This window comes from Pseudonaja textilis, chromosome 3 (assembly GCF_049901715.1).
Source record: "Pseudonaja textilis isolate UNSWEBS1 chromosome 3, rPseTex1.2, whole genome shotgun sequence".
Taxonomy (NCBI): domain Eukaryota; kingdom Metazoa; phylum Chordata; class Lepidosauria; order Squamata; family Elapidae; genus Pseudonaja; species Pseudonaja textilis.
In genome coordinates this window covers 183,821,641-183,843,285 of record NC_141992.1, presented here as the reverse complement: position 1 = coordinate 183,843,285, position 21,645 = coordinate 183,821,641, and the positions used below count along the sequence as shown (strand labels likewise).

The 21,645-nt window shown below is 39.7% G+C and overlaps 1 protein-coding gene across 1 annotated transcript in view; it reads left to right on the top strand.

The window, feature by feature from the left end:
• The window catches only part of EXT1 (exostosin glycosyltransferase 1), a 304,178-nt gene extending 301,893 nt beyond the window's left edge, over positions 1–2,285 (top strand). The window contains exon 11 of the mRNA XM_026703588.2: positions 1,748–2,285. Coding sequence (XP_026559373.1) covers positions 1,748–1,933 — 186 coding nt within the window. The 3' untranslated portion in view covers positions 1,934–2,285. The remainder of the gene's footprint in view (positions 1–1,747) is intronic.
• The last annotated feature ends 19,360 nt before the right edge of the window (positions 2,286–21,645 follow it).

Sequence of the window (21,645 nt, the reverse complement as noted above, 5' to 3'; positions counted from 1 at the left end):
AACCCAGACTGTGAGGGAAACAATAACAGAAGGATCATCCATTATCCAGAATTCAATAGGATTTGGCTTGTTCCCCAATCCCTGAATTTCACAGTTACCTTTCTAACATTTTGTGCTCCTAAAACAGAGTTCAAGCTAGCAAGAGAACCACATTGTTTGGTTTGTGTTCCAGGTATCTAATCCCTCAGAAATGAGGATTTATAACTTCTAATTTCAGAAGCTTTCTGCTCACCCAAGGCAAGCAAGCAACAATTTCCCACTGAGCCATTGATTCCAAAGATTCAAATCAAGCAATTTTTCACTGTCCTGAAGCTAAGCACAGACAATGTGCATGTCAGCAAAACAGGATCAGTTTTATTACTGCCAATATAATGCTGCAAACTAAATGCAGATCCAATGCTCAGTGGTAAAATGGATACAATCTGGAATCTCTTTGGATGATAGAAGTTTTTGCATTTTTAGGAGGACAAAAGTCTTAGTGGAGAGGGCTCTGCCTCACACAAATGAGGAAGGAAGACATTTTGTGTTTCTTCTTAGAAGGACCAAGATTTCTTAGGATATTATTTTGTTAATGATCTTCATTCAGAGAGATTTTAGAGAGCTGTAGTGGCACAGTGGTTAGAATGCAGCATTGCAGGCTAATTCTGGCAACTGCCAGTAGTTCGATCCTCACCAGCTCAAGGTTGACTCAGCCTTCCATACTTTCGAGGTCGGTAAAATGAGGACCCAGATTGTTGGGGTCAATATGCTGACTGTAAATGTCTGAGGGAGGGCTGTAAAGCACTATGAAGCGGCATATAAATCTAAGTGCTATTGCTATTTAGAACTCACTTTTTTTTTGTTTCCTGCCCCCAAAAGGCAAACAATTGTTCTAGTAACAATGGTGATTGAAGAAATTTCAAAGACACGGTTCTGGGTTTATATTTAGTCTGGGCTGTTAACGTTTTTCACCTGCTTAGATGAGAAAGGCACAGAGACAAGACTATAATGATTAATTTCTGCCTGTTATTCATCCTCCATTCCCAACTATCATACTTGACCAGTAACTCTACAGACTGTGGTAGCCCTAAATATGTGTTTTCTTACAAGAAGCATTTCCTCTGTTTGAGATTTTAAAGTAGAATACAGACAGTCAAAGTTATACCAGCACTGAAAATGTGACTTACTATTATTTTTCACTCTTAACAACCATTGAAGCATCCCCATGGTCACATGATCAAAATTTGGATGCTTGGCAACTTATGGCAGTTGCAGTTTTCACAAGATTAAAAAGTAAACGTTCCTCCTTTTCCCCAAGTCATTAGTCACATTGTCCAAAAGAGGTGCTGGCTGGTTTCTTGGTTACTCCACTCCTCCTCTCCCCAGGCACCTATTGGAACGTCCTTAGTTCCCACAGGAAAACTTTTAGTTTTGATTACAAGCCCCCAGCTATCTATCTCCCCACTCCCTGTTCCTTCTTTTTCCATGTGGCAACCCTGAAGCCTCAAAATGGCCTCAGTCAGGTTTGCTTCAGGGTTGACACAAATTGTTTAATCAGTCCAGCAGTTCAGTGCTATTCTAAAACATAATTTCCTTGGACCTCTCCCTCATTCTGCTTCTCTCTTGTGTGTGTTTTGGGGGCAGGGAAGATTATAAAACTGAGGTAGGGACACTCTGGTTCTTCATAGTTCTAAAAAAATTTCCAGGTGAAAAAATGGACTATAAAAACTTTTGAAGAATGAACTGGCTTGTTTGTGTTTTGTTACAGACTTCCAGAGCTTCTCGGTGGGCTGATCCAGATCATTTTGCTCAGAGGCAAAGCTGCATGAACACTTTTGCCAGCTGGTTTGGCTATATGCCGCTGATCCATTCTCAGATGAGGCTCGATCCCGTGCTCTTTAAAGATCAGGTCTCCATCCTGAGGAAGAAATATCGCGACATTGAACGACTTTGAGGAGCCCAGCTGAGGGGTGGGTGGGAGTGAGAACTGAATAGTTCCCCTAGCCCAGCGCAGAGCCACACACACATCCTCGAGTCAGACCGCACCAAGAGCAACTCAACCCAAAAAAAATTGCAACATGCCAATGTAGTAGCCAAGTAGCTCTGGACCCAAAGGGAAGTTGGGATTGCGCTGGACTGCTTTGAAACACCCCTCAACAGGCTGCAAGGTCCCTCAAGACTAGGTTGTGTACAGTTTCATTATGGAACATTAAATAATTATTTTTTGAAATGATTGCTATGCAGGTTTAAACTTTTTTAATGATAAAAAAATCCCTATTAAAACAGAGTTCTTTCTTTAATCAAAATTGTGTTGGTTGTTGTGACTCTTTCAAAGAAGCTATGTTTTCTATATCATATTCCCATAAAAATGTGATCCGAGGCAGTCTTGGAGGCAATATGTTGTTCTTTTAAGAGAAGGTAGTTGTGTCTTTTTATTGAAAATGGGACCAACATAAAAGACATGCAAAGCACATTCAAAAATGCAAAACGTGAGGGGAAAACACCAGCGCTTGAGGTTTGCTCCAAAGGCCCCAAGATAGAAATATGTTCCAGTCCACCTCAAGTCACATTTCCTTGATCTTTTTCCATCTTCCATACAATTTCAGGGCAGTGAAAAAAAGGAGGGGTCATTTTTCCCCATTACCTGCCATGGAAGAGCCCAAAGAAGAAGTCACTACTACTCCAGTACAAGGATTGGGATCTCTTTTCTTTAAAATTTAGAATAAAACGTTTGGAAAGGGCTTGGAAAAGTGGGGATTGCTAGAATTCCCCTGGTTCCTTCTGGCTATTCCCCAGCGCCTCACTGAACAACAGCTGAAGGCCTGATAGTTTCTCTTGAGTTCGAGAAATTTCCCTCCTGTTTAATTTTCCTTGTTTTGAGATAGTGCCATGAAGAAATGAAATGTCCAATGAGAGCCATGGGTACCAATCACCTGTGGGCTCCTGCACTATGTGTTTTGATATTGATTTAAACAACCAAGCCTCCCTCAAGTCAATATCTTTTCTTGATGGCTTCATGAAAGTACCTGGGACATTTTTCTAGCAATAATATGAATGTGACTTGCCTATCCTTTCATGAATAGTTCTGATTTCCATTGTAATTTTAATCCCTAAAATTTACTGGATGTCTCCGGACCAAATACTGATCAAGTTTGGCCTTTCCAACTTTTGAGGATCAGCCAAGATCAGCTAGGTGCTGCCATCTCTCTGAAGAGCATGTTCTGTCTACCTGCAGCTGTTCTCAGTCAGGGGAGGGATTCTACCAGTTATGCCCGGTTTAGGAGAACCATTAGCTTCGAAGATCATCTGGGAGCGAACCGGTTTGCTCCGATAATCCGCTGCTGGACCCACCCTCCTGCCCTGGCTCCATAATGACCTTTATTTCTGCTTTTGACACTCAGCTGCATCGCACGGCACAGTGGATTGCTGTGCATCAGCTGTTGAAGAGAACGGGAGAGTGCAGGGGAAGGTCAGTAGGAAAGCCTACGCGCACATACAAAGTGGGTGCAGATTGGACGTGTTTTGCACGTGCATGCGCACTTTGTGTACGTGCATAGGCTTTCCTACTGATCTGCACTCCCACCAAGCTACGCCCACCAACCCTCCTGCACGCCTGTCAAGCCACGCCCACCGAACCAGTGGTAAACCAATTTGAATCCCACCACTGTTCTAAGTGGACAGGTTATGATGTGTGAATCCATCAAAGAGAAACTGCAGATAAAGGAAAGTAGAATTTCCCTCAATTTCTGGCATAAGAACAATCTACTGTCAAATGTTCCCCCTCTCCAAGCTTTGAAGTGTTTACTCAAAACTGCCCTGAAGGAATTAAGAAGGTGTAAGTAGAATTGAGAAGAGACATCACATATTTTCAAAATTACACAAACCCTGTTAGCTTCTTAACCCTGACTTTTGCATTGGAAACACTTCAGCTTTTAAAATTTTGAGTTGCAAAGTTTCCCCCAGGGTCTAATGGGAGCTATTTAGGTCTTCTCCAGAAGAGCCATGAATCCAGTATGATGATGATGATGATAATCAATTGCATTCATCATTCTCTTCTGGAAAAAAAGCACAGAGCTATGCTTGTAAAATCTTCCTTAATGCATGGGGCATATCCCTAAGAAGGAGTAAATTATCGGGATATTCTTATTAATTAAATTCCAGTTGTATTTTAAAGGGGCAGGGGGAATTATAAAAAGAAAAAGGCAATAAATATTAATACGATCTGCCTTGGCTTCTCAACAAAAATGCTGAAATTTGGCATGATTATAGCCCTCAAAGCTATATGCTGCTGGCCTAATTTCACATACTAAAGATAAATGATCTAGATTTTTTTTCTTTCACAAAAATCAGGATTTGGAACAGCTGTATCAGCACCATCTTGAATTTTGGATGTCATTTGGTTAATCGAGTCAAAGAAAATTCCAGATCAGCCTCTCAAATACATAAAATGGAAACACTTGAATTCTGCTGGAAGAGCTTTAAAACAACAACAGTAGGGCAATGACAGAGCTCTGGAATCTCTGTGGGTCCTATGCAGGGCTGGGCTTCAAGTAGTTTAACAACTGGTTCTCTGCCCAGTTGCTGGGTGGGCGTGACCATGGTGAGCCTGGCCTAGTCAGCCTCCTGCACCACCCTGGTTGTGAAAATGGCCATGGGGACGGGGGCGTTTTTTGCCTTCCCTGAGCCTCCACACGGGCCCTGCACTTACCTGCAATCCAAAATGGGCTGTGTGGGGACTCCTGGTAGGGTGTGAGGTGGGTTGGATGGGGCCAGCCAGGGGTGGGATTTGCCAGTTTGCTGAACTGGCCATAAAATTAAAAACCGGTTCACCCAAGCCTGTGCAAACCGGTTAGCAGCCTAACCCTGGTCCTACGTCCTTGAAATCTGCAATCTCAACAGATCTGGAGAACATCAGATACGGAAAATGAGATTAGATAAATATGTAACTTTCTTCAAAAAAAAATCTTGTGCACCATCCATTTATTATGTCCAAACCCTAGCAAACTATCGTTACATCAGAGCTTGATTTATCCCGTTAATCTATTTTGGTAATCTGTAGTAAAGATAACTTGCTTTTGAGGTTTCAACCTTACATCCGTTCGTAAGGAGAAGAAGGAAGAGAAAAATACAATAGCCCAAAAGATATATGTAGGATGGCAAAGCATAGCTTACCACTGTCCAGGTCAGGCTATAAAGTGTGTGAATAAATTGAATCCAAGATTTACTCATATCTAAAAAAGCGTTTTGGTCATCTTCCTCTTGTGTGTAGCTAAGAGAATTACTCTGGCTTTTTAACTCTGAATACCCTTCACAGTTCTTGCTCTTTACAAATAGCTATAGCAATTAAGCAAGGAACAAGGAAACAGATTTATTTCAAGATAATTTCAGAGACATATGGGGCGTTTTCTCTTTTGTAATGTGTTTCCAAGATACATCCCACCAGTTAGGGAACTATGTGTCTCGTAGACAACTTTGGAAATGTTTGTTCCTTATATGCCATTCAATTTCAAGCAGCCTTCCTCCTCCTTAGGGCTCCAGTCAGCATTGTCCCTATTGAACTAGAAGATTTCACAGCCATGAGACATTTGAGGGACAAAGCTATTTCCATGAACGGTTTTGGAGCAAATTATATTTAGAAAGCTAGCAAAGAGTTTAGCGACAAAGGTACCCCTTCTTCCACTCAGCAAGTTCTTTCTCCTTGTCTGCATTACTCTGTCTGTTGCTCACTGCTTATTCTCCGTGGCTGGTTCAATAACATTCAAAGAAAAATAGTACATCTTTCCTTGCTACTTGTGTTGCTGCTGTTGTCAGTCACACTAAATAATCAATTTATCCAAATTCTGTAATAGCTAAAGAAAAATGGTTTTTTTAAGTGTATCGTTGCTCTTATTATCATTATTTGAATTGGCTCAAAGATTCCCAAAAAATTGTTCCCACCATTGTAACTGTAATCCCACCTCCCCTAGGCCTAATAATTATGTCAAATAATTATAAGAATTTAGAAAGACAAGACTTAACTATGTAGGAATGATGTTGGTTCTTTCAGCAGGACATCAGTAGGACGTTTGTATATTTCGATTAGACTTTTTTTTTTAATCCCACTTTTATTACTTTTTAAGTAAGTAAAGTGGTGAATATGCATAATAGTCCTTCCTCCTATTTTCCTCACAACAACAACCCTCCGTGGTGGGTTGGGCTGAGAGAGTGTGACTGGCCCAAAGTCAACCAGTTGGTTTTTCATGCCTAAGGTGGGACTAGAACTGTCAGTTTCCCTGGTGATTGGCCCAAAGCCAAGCAAAAATCTGAGGGACAGGCTGAGGGATAGTTTCAGAACAAAGAAGAGGGTGATGCAAGTATGAGAGGTCAGCTAATAATGTCTTTTTCTGCTCAAGCAGAATTTCTGATGACAGAATGGGCGCACCCATATGGCTTACTTGGCATCAATTCAAAATGGCTTTCCATTACCTTTTTCTATGATTTTTTTAAAAAATCCCAATATAAACTACGGTCTAGATCAGAGGTGTCAAACTCGATTTCATTGAGGGCCACATCAGAGTTGTGTTTGACCTTGGGAGGCCAGGATGGGCATAGCAAGCTCAATGTCATTCATGTCGGGGGTGCCTGTGGTGGCCCGAATGCTCCCAAGCTCCGTTTTTGGCTGCGCCGGTCTCCTGAAACCTCTGCCAATGAAAATGGAGCTCAGGAGAGCTACCTGTGGCCCTCCCGAGCTGCATTTTCAATGGCAGTGGCAACATGGGCTGGTCTTCGCTGTTTCCAAGGTGGCCCCATGGGCCAGATGTAAGTATCCCACAAGCAGGATCCGGTCCTTGGACCTTGAGTTTGACACCCCTGGATTCTTCTTATCTGGGTCCCATCAAAATACGGATCAGTTCTTTTATGCTTGTCTTTTGCAACATCTGCCAGAACCTGAAACAGTCTGCCACAAAACATAATTTAATTTTAATGTAAGTAAAGTTACATCAGTTTAAATGCAGCTCCTATGATTTCATTATCATAATATTTATCGCAATATTTAATATAAACCTTCCAATCACAATAATAAACATTGCAGCAGATTTTAGACCTTTTTTTTTAGAATTTTACAAGTTTTGGAGCTTGAGCCCAAGGCTTGCATGGAACATCTAACTGTATGGCCCTTGGCCTCAGGCAATACACTTCTGTTCTACGTTATTATATTTATAACGGTGTGTGTTTACCACCATATAACCACACAACAACCATTGAGATAGCGGGCTTGAATTTTTCTGGATATATTTATCAATTGTTTCTGATAATGAAAAATCCTCTATAGATGCAGGAAACCCAAGTGAACCCTCTGGATTTTATGATTGTTCTATAAATAAACGTAAAAAGTAGACATTTTTAAAAATGCATGTGGTTCTCTTTTTGACTGCCATGGATGGACTGTTTTACTCTTTGCATAGTCGATATGGTAGTAGTGTTTCTAAGCACAATTATTTTTCTCCAGGACCTTATATATCAATATATAAAAAAGCGACCACATAATTTTGTAGCGAAGCACGGGTATCAAGCTAGTTCACTTATAAAATAAGAATGGAATATTATCCTTGGACTGAATTCCCTGAGAAATTATACTGTTACTGCTACCATACTCAAACAGCTAAAGGTCCCACTATTATGTCTTCACTTCCAAATCTTCTATGATCACCAACCACACTCATTCTTATTGAGCTGTTTTAGCGAGAAGGCAAAACGTTTCCCATCTCTAAAGAAATTGTCAGAATGTGGTTTCGTTCTGAAGCAGAATTCTACACTAAAGGCAAATCAAGCTGATAAGTTAACAAAAACATACTAAAATACCCTGGAGCATTTGCAAAACATAATTGCAAATGTTCCAGAGCAGGAGACAACTGGCTTACCTAAAAGTTATCATATGGTGATTTGAGTTTAAACATTATCATAAGTTCCCCCACTTCAAAGTGAATATTTTTAAGTTTGTGTAAAGATTTCGTGTTCTTGATGTATCTGATGTGCTAACATGAAGCTGTCAAGACTGAATGTTCTCTACCATATTAATCAAGAAAGTGGAGATTTTTTTTAAAAAAAATCAGGGATACTTTAACAAGGAATCTTGAGATTATATTCATACTGACAGCAAATCCAGGGTAGCCACACTTGGATGTTATGAAGAACTAGCTCGATACCCACGCTTCGCTACAAAACTATGTGGTCGGGCTTAGTTTTTGAGGAGGAAAATGTGGGGGGGGGGATTCTGCCTCTGCCTACCAGAATCCATCTGTATTCATCTGGCTAGTGTCCTGTCAGTGTGTGAGAGAGTTGAGGGCTGTTTAGAAACTGAAACAGTATTTGCTGTGTGAGCAAGGAGACAGCAAGGAGCCTGGGCGTGGCTTAGCTCAACTGTTCTGTACTAAAGCTGCTTGGTGCTGTGAAACTAAAACTGAAACTCATCCCCTCTGCTTGGGGGAGTAGAACTCCTAAGCATCAGAGCGTGTTAATAATAATATACGAAATGCTAATGCTCTGATGGTTATTTCAAAAAATCCTTTCTTAGCGAGTACCTAGGAGCAGTGGTGGAATTCAGCCAGTTCACACAAGTTTGGGAGAACCGTTTTTTAACTTTCTGAGCAGTTTGGTGAACTGGTTGTTGGAAGAAATCATTAAGGCAGAGAACCGGTTTTTAAATTATTTGAATCCCACCACTGCCTAGGAACCAAGAAGAACATACGTGCCAAATGTCAAGTTTGTAGGCTTTATGGTTCTGGAGATGTTGTGATGATGCATGATATATATGTGTGTGTGTGTTTTCTTATGTTTTCGCGGGTGCTTAACATGTATGGTATTCAGCTTTCTTTGGGTATTTTCCCATGTCATTATAGTTGTGCTTTTAAAGTTATAGCAATGTTTGGGCAGAATCTCATCTGCCATCATCAGGCTTCTGTATTGTGTTCATCTGTGAGTGAGACTTTCACAGCCTTTTCTGTTTTAAATTTGATGCTAGCCTACTGCTGTGCCAAAATGTTTTTTTCTTCATCCTGATTAGTTGGGAGTCTTGGTCTGTGTTTATTGGTCTTGGAGTTTGCTGTGTTCTGCTTGATTGGTGTTTCTAATATCTTCTGTGTGTTTTGTAGCTTTTTTTTGTCTTGACTGGCTGGCAACATTGTGTTCCTGTATTGGAGGCTTTTAGTGCAACTTGGCTCCAAGTAAATGGATTGCTATCATTTATTAGGAAGCTAGGTTTCATCTGGGTGCCTGGTTGGGGTGTGTTTAAGCTGGAGGTATCAGGCGGGATCTGTTTGTGCCCAGGTGTTTGTCTGGCTTGTGGTGTGGAGATTTTTTTTGTTTGTGAGTGCAGGCTTCCAAATAATTGACAGTCTGGTGGAATCATCTCTTCTATTCACGCTTTCAGGTCTTTTTTCAATCTCTATGGCTTCTCTGATAATTCTGTGGCTGGGATTTTCTATAGTGGCTAGGGTTTTGGTGCCATTGAAGTCAATGCTATGACCTGTGGCTTCCATGTGTTGGACTTGTGAGGAAGTGTGTTCCAGCTTTTTTACTGCATTTTTGTGTTCATCCAGGCAGGTACTTATTTTTCTATTGGTGTGTCCAATGTATGTGGCAGGGCATGATGCACAGGGGACATCATATATGCCTTGGTTTTCCAGGTCAATTTTTTCTTTGGTTTTTTTTAGGATGGCTGCTATTTTTCTGTCTGTTTTGAAGGCAGTCTTGATGTGATGCCTGTGTGGTATCTTACTGATTTTGTCTATAGTACCTCTTGTGTAGGGCAGGACAGCTGTTCCATAGGTCTGTTCATCTTCTAGGTCTTCATTATGTCTCAGTGTGTTTTTGTGGATCAAGCTGGTGATTTTGCTTTTGTGGAAGCCGTTAGCTGTCAGTACTTTAGTCAGGGTGCATAGTTCAGTCTTTATGTGTGTCTTGTCTGCCAGATGTTTGTTTCTGGCAATTAGTTTATCTGTGCTGGGTGGTGGTAGGATTGGGTGTTGAGGTAGCGGTTAGTGTGTGTTTTCTTCTGGTATATGTATGTATGTATATGTATATGTTGTTGGGTATATGGATACACCAACCAGGTTTGGGTTGAATAAATATGTAAACCTAGGATTAAGTGTCTATGTAGCTTTAAGCAAGAAACTGCAATGTCATTGTGGGTGCGGTTGCAGGTAGCAATATAGGTAGGAAGTGAAACGTAATAGACCCGGCTTCTGGATGCACCTGGTTCTGTTCCTGGTCTGCTGCCTGCTGGAACGTCTATCTGCTTGCTTTTGGAGGCTACTGTGCCAGATACCATTTCAACTGAACACAAGGACTGTTTGCTTGGTGAGCTGAGGATTCAGCGTTGTCTTTGAGAGAAAGGTATCAGGAGGAGAAGATTTACAAGCAGATAAAGACATTGTATTTACTGTTAATGGACTTGATAACTGGATGGATATACTGGATAATGATAAATGGACTGAATGACACTTCTTAATCTCTGTGTGAATTAAATAACTATTTTAAAACCACAAACAGTGTTTTTGTCTCCAGTGTGTATATACTCTTGGGCCCACTCTCTCTCTCATTTGCCAGCCTGGCTTGACTGCTGCTGCATACTCTGCTTGGGGGTTTATCCCCAAACACTAACATTGGTTATGGGCCCAGCAGAGTGCACAGTCTAACTAACCAGGTTATAGCAGTGAGAGTTTTTGGGGTGAGTTGCACATTACTGTAAGTACAAACTGTTTGTTGAATAGTTATTTTTCTCAAGAGAAATGGCACAAGTCAATTTGCCACATCTGTCCATGATATCCAGACTAGATGGAACAAACTATGTTTCATGGTCAATGAAATGTAGTTTACTGCTACGAAGAGAAGGTTTGTGGAACATAATAACAAACCCACCAGATGTATCAAATTTAAATCCCAATGATGAAGAGGATTATAAACTGATACAGGACTATGAAAGAAAGAATGAACAGGCTTTGTACATCATAGGTCTCACTCTGTCTGACCAGCAACTCATTCATATCCGTGGGGTGGAAAATGCTGCAGACTGCTGGGAGAATCTTAAAAGGGTTTATGTTCGAGACAGTGTAGGAGCTCATATCAATCTTACACGGAAGCTGTTTAGAACACATCTTGAGATAAATGGAGACATGTTAACTCATTTAAACTGTATGAAAAGCATTTTTCAAGAATTGCAAGAAAAAGAGCTTATCTTTAATGAGTTGCAACAAGTATACATCATACTGTCTTCATTGGATCGAACCTATGATGATTTTGTGACTGCATTAGAGGTATTGCCAAAAGACAGTTTATCAGTAACTGAGATTACCGGCAGGCTATTAGAAGAAGCCAGAAGAAGGAGTGAACGTGACCAGCTGAGGGAAGATAAATCTAAAGAAGAGAAATTATCTTCAAAGTCTGAGAGAAACCAGCTGTGTAAAGTAAATCACCCGGAAGAAGAGAAGTTATCTTCAACGGCATACACAATTAAAAAGTGTTTTAATTGTGGAGGCAGAGGACATTTGGCAAGATTCTGCAGAAAAGGAAAAAGCCAGAATTTAAAGAAGCCAAAGAAATCCTTTGAACTGGCCATGTTTGGCAATTGTGATATGAAGAATGATATATGGGTGGTGGACAGTGGAGCATCCCACTGCATCACGAGAGATAAGACAAAGTTTATAAAAATGTCTACAAGCTCTCAACGTATATCACTTGCCAATGGTTGGCACCTCAAGGCCAAGGGTGAAGGTATTGCTTATTGTCCATGTTTAAACCAGAATATAAAAATGTTATATGTACCACAGTTAAAAATGAACTTACTTTCTGTAAGAGTATTGGATAAACTAGGATATGTGGTTACATTTAAGAATAATAAGTGCATACTGGAAAGAGATGGCAAAAAGGTAACTGCAGCTTTAAATGGAGCATTATATGTCTTACATGATAGTAAGAAAGGGGAGGCACAGACTGTATTTAATAATATCAAGCCTCATGATGAATGTATCCATTTATTGCATAGACGTTTGGGGCATGTGAATTTTAAAATGCTAAAACGTACAGTTGAGTTATCTGAAGGAATAAGGTTAAAGCCCTGTGATAAGTATTTGCGTTGTAATGTCTGTTGTGAAGATAAGAGTAAAATAATGCCTGCAAATAGACTAAATGGTTTCAAAACTAAAGAACCTTTAGAAGTAGTATTTGCAGACATTATTGGTCCAAAGAAACCCAGTATGGGGGGTGCTCGATATATACTGAGCATTATGGACCATTACCCTAGATATGGGTTTTGCTACTTGATGAAAAGCAAAACTGAAACATATCAACATTTCTTCAACTGGTTAAGGTTTGCTGAAAGAAAAACCAAACAGCAAATTATAACCCTGGTGACAGATAATGGAATGGAATTTGTTAATAGCAAATTCCAGAATAGATTAAAGGCAGCTGGAATAGCTCATAAGACATCTGCACCATACAGACCACAACACAATGCATTTGTTGAAAGGCGAGGCCAAACTCTCCAGGCAATGACTCGTACTATGTTAACTGATTCTGGGTTACCTGATTCTTTGTGGGGGGAGGCCACAATGTGTGCTAATCATTTATTAAACAATGTGGTTAACTCAACCACTGGTGAAATACCATTCACCATGTGGCATGACAGGAAGCCTGATTTGAGTTATCTGCACACATTTGGTGCACCAGCATGGGTGCATATCCCTACACAACTCAGGCGTAAAGGGCAACATAGAGCTAAACAATTTTTCTTCGTTGGTTACCAAGCTAACCATAGGGCATATAGATTTTGGGAGAAAGGCACATCTAAGGTGTTATGTAGTGCTAATGCCCAATTTCTAGAGCACGTAGGATGGGATAAGTTAGAGCAGGATAGCAATAACGAGGTGATTATTGAATCATACAGAAATCCCATTAAGTATCCCTGTAACTTTAAAAATAATGTAAAGGAAGAAGTACAGGAAGAATTAGAGCCCCTAGAGGAAGAAATAGCTGAAGATGAGGAACAGGTAGTAACTCAACCAAGCCCTGTAATTCCCAGAAGGACTACACGTATATCTAAACCGCCTGAAAGATACCAGGCTAATACAGTGTGCCAGGAAAATAGAATCCCAAATACTGTGGATGAGATAAGAAGATATCCTTCTAAAGAGAAAGAAAATTGGTATGCAGCTATCAATAAGGAATTGAAGTCTCTGAAGGATATGAAAGTGTATGAAAACGTGAGATTACCTAGTAATGAAAAACCCATTGGCTGCAAATGGATTTTTAAAATAAAAACAGATAAAGATGGAAACACAATCCATAAGGCAAGGTTAGTAGCCCAAGGCTTTAGACAAAGTGCAAAAGACTATGATGAAGTATTTGCACCTAGTCTGAAAGCAGCAACTTTAAGGGCAGCATTAGTGTGGGCAGCAAGCAAGAAATATATAGTTAACCATTTAGATGTGGAAACTGCTTACTTGCATGCTCCACTAAGACATACTGTGTATATGAAAAGGCCTAATGGATTTAAAGGAGACAATAATAATGATTGTTGGTTGTTAAAGAAGAGCCTTTATGGTCTTAAACAATCGGGCTATGAATGGAACCAGTATATTGTGAAGGAACTGAACAATATAGGGTTTAAAGCTGGTTTAGCCGACCCATGTCTATTTAAGAGAGAAAAGAATGGGAAAATATCATTATTATTGTTGTTTACTGATGATATTGCTCTTGATTACTGAGACTAATGATGAAGCAAATAGAATTATAGCATCATTAGGTAAGAAAATAAAAATCAAGCAATTGGGGGAGATAAAGAGATATCTAGGTTTGAATATAATGAAAACACAGAAAGGTTTTAAGATATCTCAGGAAGATAAGATATCTAAATTGCTAATAGATTATAAAATGGAACTTTGTAAGCCTGTAAAGACTCCTATGAGTCAGGATATTTGCAAAATGGATACTCAAAGTCCCAAGTTTGATAAGGTATTATATCAATCTTTGATTGGTAGCTTATCATATATTAGCAATTGGTCAAGGCCAGATATAGTTTTTAGTATTAATCAGCTGGCACAACACAATAATGATCCGCTTCAATGTCACTGGATAGCATTGAAAAGAATCCTAAGATATCTTAAAGGTACATTACACCATGCACTGTATTTAGAACCAAAAGGTGATCTCATATTGAGTGCTTATGCAGATGCTAGTTTTGCAGCAGAAAGAGATACTAGAAAGTCGACTTCAGGAACAGCCATAATGCTGGGTAAGACGCTAATAAGCTGGAAGTCAATAAGGCAACAGCATATAAGTTTGTCCACTATGGAGGCAGAATTCTCCTGTTTATCTTTATTGTGTACTGAGTTGATTATGTACAAACAAATGTTGAAGGATATGGGTATAACTGTAAATTACCCTATAGTTGTACATGAAGATAATCAGGCAGCAATTCAAATGGCCACTAATATTGCAGTTAAAACGAGAAGTAAACATACAGATTTGAGGTATCTTAATGTAAGACAATCTGTACAGAGTAAATTGATACAGCTTGAGTACTGCATGTCGGAGGACAATGTAGCTGATCATTTTACTAAAGCCCAAGGTGCTATTAAGCATCTAGAGAGTTGTGAAAAATATGGGTTTAGAATGTAAAGGCATTACATATTTATGTCACCCAAAAGGGGAGAATGTTGGGTATATGGATACACCAACCAGGTTTGGGTTGAATAAATATGTAAACCTAGGATTAAGTGTCTATGTAGCTTTAAGCAAGAAACTGCAATGTCATTGTGGGTGCGGTTGCAGGTAGCAATATAGGTAGGAAGTGAAACGTAATAGACCCGGCTTCTGGATGCACCTGGTTCTGTTCCTGGTCTGCTGCCTGCTGGAACGTCTATCTGCTTGCTTTTGGAGGCTACTGTGCCAGATACCATTTCAACTGAACACAAGGACTGTTTGCTTGGTGAGCTGAGGATTCAGCGTTGTCTTTGAGAGAAAGGTATCAGGAGGAGAAGATTTACAAGCAGATAAAGACATTGTATTTACTGTTAATGGACTTGATAACTGGATGGATATACTGGATAATGATAAATGGACTGAATGACACTTCTTAATCTCTGTGTGAATTAAATAACTATTTTAAAACCACAAACAGTGTTTTTGTCTCCAGTGTGTGTACACTCTTGGGCCCACTCTCTCTCTCATTTGCCAGCCTGGCTTGACTGCTGCTGCATACTCTGCTTGGGGGTTTATCCCCAAACACTAACATATGTATATGTATATGTATATGTATATGTATATGTATATGTATATGTATATGTATATAGATAGATAGATAGATAGATAGATAGATAGATAGATAGATAGATAGAGAGAGAGAGAGAGAGATATTAAGCAGGAGAACAGCTATTATAGTCTGGTAAGGACTTTCTTTCATCAATAACATTGTAATAGTACAATAGAAAAGACCCTGAATACATGCATTAGCCATGTTTATGGAGGATACCATTAATGGCCACTAGCTATGTTGGATGTAAAGATACTCCAGCATTAAAAGCAGTCAATTTTTCAACACTATTAGTTTGGGAACAGAAGTGGGTGGAAGTTGCTGCACTCCCATTGTGCGTGTGGCTTCCCACAAACAATCAACTGGAAAACAGAACGTTGGACTCCATGGGCTTGTTTGAACCCAGCAGGGATTTTTTCTTACATTTTTGTAAATTCCCAGCAGAGGCAGATTGTCAAGCAAGAGAACATTACTACAAGCTTGAATAGCCTTGGTTAACGCAAGACAACACAAGCAGCACTTCAACAAAGTTGCAACTTGATTAGCAAAATAGATCATCAATTCTGTATCCATAATGGATGCACAAAAATATTCCCGGTTTTTCACTGACTGCCCGTGAAATCTTCTCCAGCACCAATCCTGCCCTCGCTTTGCTTTTCCTTCATAAGAAGAGGGTTTACCTCTTTCACAAGAATACTGAATATTGAAGGAAAATACTAAATACTGAAAAGGAAGGAAAAGTTGATCAGTTTATTAGTTTATTCTCTCTTCTTTTTTTTAAAAAAATAGCCCAGTATGTGCTATCTTGACAGAATATTTATCTAAGAATAAGGAAGATTACACTGTTTCTATGAGGAAGCTCACTCTATAGTAGATTTCTAAGTGTATTACATCCTAATACACGCACGAACAACCACTTTAAATGCAATATAAATTGTTCTAAACTTGAGTGTAAAAAATATTGTTTCTGTAATAGAGTTGTCAAGGTCTGGACTGCCCTACCTAATTCAGTTGTTTCAGCTACAAATTTTTACCATTTCAGTCACAAATTGACTTCCGTGGACTTTACTTCATTCTTAAGTGGTCAGTAGAGGGGGGCGTGCATAAGTGCACTAACGTGCCTATCGTCCCTGTGATTGCATTTTTATTCTTGTTTTTGTTTGACAAATTCCAATAAATAAATAAATAAATAAATAAATAAATAAATAAATAAAAATTTTGTCTCTGCCCATACCGCAGTAATAACATGCCAAATGAGCCCACCAACTTAATAAAGGTTGTAGGGGCCTCTAGACTTGATAATTCTGGGCCAGATAGACAAAAAGTTTAGGTTGTCATTTTCATATCATTATGTGTTTTGTGCGGGACATGAAACAATGGATGGAAACTAATCAAGGAGAGAAGCAACCTCGAATTAAGGAGAAACTTCCGAACAGTGAGAACAATTAACCAATGGAACAGTTGGCCTTCAGAATTTGTGGGTGCTTAATTACTGGAGGTTTTTAAGAAAAGACTGGACAGACACTTCTCTGAAATTGTATCGGGTCTCCTATTTGAGCAGGGGGTGGACTAGAAGGTCTTGAAGATCCCTTCCAGTTCTATTCTGATTGACTATATTGTACTTCAAATACCAAAGAACAAAGACAAGGAGGTCACCAACTATACAAATAGCTTTGGAATGCTTGGAGATGCAGTTTCAACACAATTCCAATATAAGAAGTTGAAGAAAACTGTCTTACCTTGAACAACAATACAATTCAACAATGAGAACACTTATCCAGTTTTTAGAAGAGGAGTGAGCCACTGTTTTTGTTTTTAACAAAACTTCATATTTTGAGGATTTTAAAAAATGCTGAGTCAAGGTTTTATTCTTTTTTTTTAAGAGGAGATTTTTTTTCATAAAGCAAAATGTATGCTTTCAGAGGGAGCTTTGTCACCAAAATTTAACAGCACAATTTTGGGTGGATTTGGGGATCACAAGAGGGGAATTGGGAAGTCACCAACCCTGCTTTTTACAATGTGTGTAGGATAGACCCTGGCTTCTCTTAGATCAGGTGTCAGCAACCTGAGGCTCTGGAGCTGCATGCGGCTCTTTGGACCCTCTGCTGTGGCTCCCTGTTGGGTTATCCTATCACTGGCTGGCCCTGAGCATCCCCTCCCAGTCACTCCTCACCTGGTCTGAGAAGGTAAAACACAAAAAACAGAAATGAGAGGGAGGGAGGGAGGGAGGGAGGGAGGGAGGGAGGGAGGACAGAGAAACACTGGAAGCCACAAAACCTGGGTAGGCATGGCGGGGGGTGTCATGTGACTGGGTGGGAGTGGCGTTGAATTGGTCACACCCACCCAGGTTTTGTGGCTCCTGGTATTTTCTTTTCTGTGGGAAACCGGTCCAAATGGCTCTTTCAGTGTTTGAGGTTGCAGACCCCTGTCTTAGATGTTTCAAATTCTAGCTCCCATCATCCTAAGTCAGTACAATGAATGAGAAAATTTTGTTGGGCTTGACATCCAGAGAAGCCAAGTTCCCTATCTCAGTACAAGCTGTTAAACCTAGGAAATTTATATGAAGTTTATAACTTAATTCCTTGCAAGCAGCTGAGACTGTTTCTTTCTGCTAGGGACTTTGAGAATATTGAAAAGGGCATCTCTTGACTTGAAGATGGAGGAAAGTGGTGAAAGAGCTCATCCAAAGATCTCAAATAGGAAGAAGAAAAATATTGCCTTCATAACTCAGATGCTCGGATCCCAAGCAGTTTATGGAAGATAGATTTCTTTCCGTATCCCTGCTTGGCTCTCAAATATTATGCTTCTAATATAAATCTTTCAAAAAACAACCCTTCTCCCCTGGAGAATCAATGTGTGTTCCATATAACTTTAAAGCTCTTGAAATCAATGAAATGGTTAAAAAAAAAGTACATCTTACATCTTCAGACAAGGATTTTATAAAGCTCCTAATACCAAAAGAGACAGTTGTGTCCTTCCAGCCTTCCCAAATCCAGTGTCCTTCATTTATGTTGGTCCAATATTTCCAGCTAGATATGGTGACAGCCAATATCCTTTTGCAAGATTTAAAACAAGTGTGGGCTAAACAGAAAAATTACATTTTCTCTTAGGCATGGTAGCAAGCAGGTTGCTTAAAGGCAACATAGTGGTGTCTTCAGGATGGTTGGAAAAAGGAGTTAATATTTTTACCCAGATGACACACCATTTAAATGAAAGAGGAATTGTTTATATAAAATAAAATTAAACATTTATTAGGAAAAAGAGGTAATGTGGCAACCGCAATCATGTGATTGAAGCCCCATACATTTTTATAAGATATGCACACACAAAAAAAGGGCGGGGGGAGAGAACTTTGATCACTTGGTTGTTATCAACCATTGAACTAGTGGGGCCAAAAAAAGCAGGCACTTTCCGAAACTTCAAAACTCCAAAAGTGAAACTTTATTGAGTACACCATTTTGGCACTGAAGAATTAAAACCAGCTCTGAGGTTTTCCTGTGCAATGCTACATAGTTCAGCATTTGGTTTCCCTTTTTCCAGGGGTGCAATTCAACCCACGTAACAACCAGTTTGGTGAGCACGCATGCACGCATTTGCTAATGACCTTCTTTAGTAATCCCTGTATGTTAAAGAGCTGACACATGGCAATCCGCTGCACTGCGTGAATCAGCTGAGCTTGAAAAACAAGATATAAAGCACAGTCTAGAGCCCAGGCTGGTGGGTGGGCCGAATAACTGATCATCAGAGCAAACCAAACCAGTTCACTCTCAGCGGATCCTCAGAGCTATCGATTCGCCCAAACCAGTAGAATCCCACCCCTGTCTTCTTCCCACCCATCATGATCACATTGACCAATTGTGAATAAGTCTTTTGTTTTGAGAACAGTTTATGTCTTTGTCAGATACCAGCAGTGGTGACCTGGGCATGGACTTGGCTCACATGGTCTATTCTTGAAGCATCTGCGTTCTTTCTCACCCATCCCTCCCCTAGTTCTTTGGCAAGTTGAATAGCAATAAGTGGTTAACTGGTTCAGAGGTGGTTTAAACTTGACAGTTGTGGTTATCATCCTTTTTTTTAATTGCCCCCTGGCTCCCTTGAAACAACCTAAGGCCTTGAAAAGCTACTTAGAGCAGAGAGTCCAGAACAGATAAAATGAAGTTTTAATTTGGATTTGGGATTTGGGAATTTGGGAGTTTTGGTTTTCTGGTAATCCAGCTGGACTCCTATATCTGCAAGGGACATTGAATGAGCCACCAAGGCACAGTGGTTAGAGTGCAGTACTGCAGGCTACTTGTGTTGATTGCCGCCTGCCTGCAATTTGGCTGTTCAAATCTCACCAGGCTCAATGTTGACTCTGCTTTTCATCCTTCCGAGGTGGGTAAAATGAGGACCAGGTTGTTGGGGACAATATGCTGACTTTGTAAATTACTTAGAGAGAGCTATAAAAGTACTGTAAAGCGGTATATAAGTCTAAGTGCTATATTGCTCTTGCTATTTTGAAGCTGTCCCTTGATAGAACTTTGTTCATCCAAGTTTCATTCTTCCTCTTCCCCTTGTTTCTTTTTCTCCCTTCCTTGGTAATTAATTGATATGTCACACTCTGGTATTGTATCTCATTTCATTTCAGTTCTTTCCCATACTTCTGTAATTAATAAATTAACAGCTGTTCCGTTTATTTTTACACACGCAATTGAGATAATGGGGCCCTGAATGAAAAAAAAAACAAAAAAACAAAACAAAAAGGGAGTATTATAAGAAATCCATCATTATTCTTCTCCTGCCTGCATATTCCATAATCAAGAGAGCCAGAACAGAGAATTAGTGAAATACCATTTGCTGATGGAGAAATTATGCTCTGACAACAGCACCCTCTTACCTGTCGTTCATGTGCAGCAATAATGATAACCTGTTCATCCACAGCAAAATTTTGTGAATTGTCAGCCTTTAATTTAAAATCCCCAGGACAATTGAGACAGACCCAGGATTGATGCCTTACCAGTTATGGCCATGACAGTGCTCTCTCCTTGATGGTAGCAGAATAATAAATAAATGCAGGGGGCAAAGGAAAATGGTCTGCTAATGGAAGAATTTTAATTGTCTTTCATATCAAACCAGCAATCTCGTTCCAGATGCATCACAAGGAAACTCACTGCAGGACATCCCAAAAGTGCCTTTTCAGGAGGCTTTCAGGAGGACTGGACTTTCTTGTGTTTTTTTTCTTTTGAAGAGGTTTTGCTTCTCATCCAAGAAGCTTCTTCAGCTCTGACAGGAGAGGGGGAATGGAAGGATTTATATTCTTTGCAGATAGCTGGTTATTTGCATCCTGTTAGCGAGTCATTGAAGCACTTGGAGGTTTATCTGTGTCCTCCGGGTCACCTGATTAGCGCTCCTGGTTCCTATACTCTGCAGTTTTTTCCTCTGGAAATCCATTCCTACTCCCACACCATTCAGAAAGTGCTAATCCCAAACTGTATAGCTAAAGTTGGCCATTCCTAAGAGGCCTGTAAGGGGCGTGCATAAGTGCACCATCGTACCTACCGTCCCTGTCCTTTTCTCCCCATTTATTCGTACCTATTTCCTGTATTCTCCCTGCAGGACAACTTGCCAAGGGTCAAGAGTTATTCTAATAGCAAAAAAAATGTTGAAATAGAATAATTAAAGAAAGGATACCAAAGGAGGGACAAAATGAAATGTGAATGACACAAATTAAAATAATGTTTTCATTATTTTAAATTATTATATTGAACTGTTGAATTGTTCTGTAGTGGGTTGTCCTGTGGCAAGCTGGCCATGGTGAGTTGGCTGCAATGAGTTGTCCCATTCCATTCTTGGTCTATATATGTATAGCAATATCTAGATGTCTTGGGAATGTGAATCCAGAATTTTCCAGCCAATCAATAATCATATGAAATATATCAGGTTAGTAAAAGCTTCATCACATAGTGCAGAGGATCATGGGACATCTGGAATACTCTATATATGTGGAGTTCTGGAACTCCACATCTGGAATACTCTATATATGTGGAGTTCTTTGAATTAGCAGTCAAGTCATGGACCTGAGATTTAAGTCTTCAGGCAGTTCTTTGAAAGGAATAATTGATACTTAGAAATTCCTCCCTCATTATCAAAGATCTTACTGAAAACTTTGCTAAACTTCCATGCTACCCTGGGATGCACTAAAAGAACTTCTCAATTAAGGCATGTTTGAGATATTCCCAGCAGCCCCCTTTTTTTTTTAAAAAAAAAAGGACTTTCAAAACAATTGAAGAAATGACTGAGATGCCCACAATATGCTAAATTAAGCTTCAATTAGTTCAGTTGGCATGGTATGAATCCAGGTAACTCGGTTAATTCAGTAAATATATTTACCCATGGTA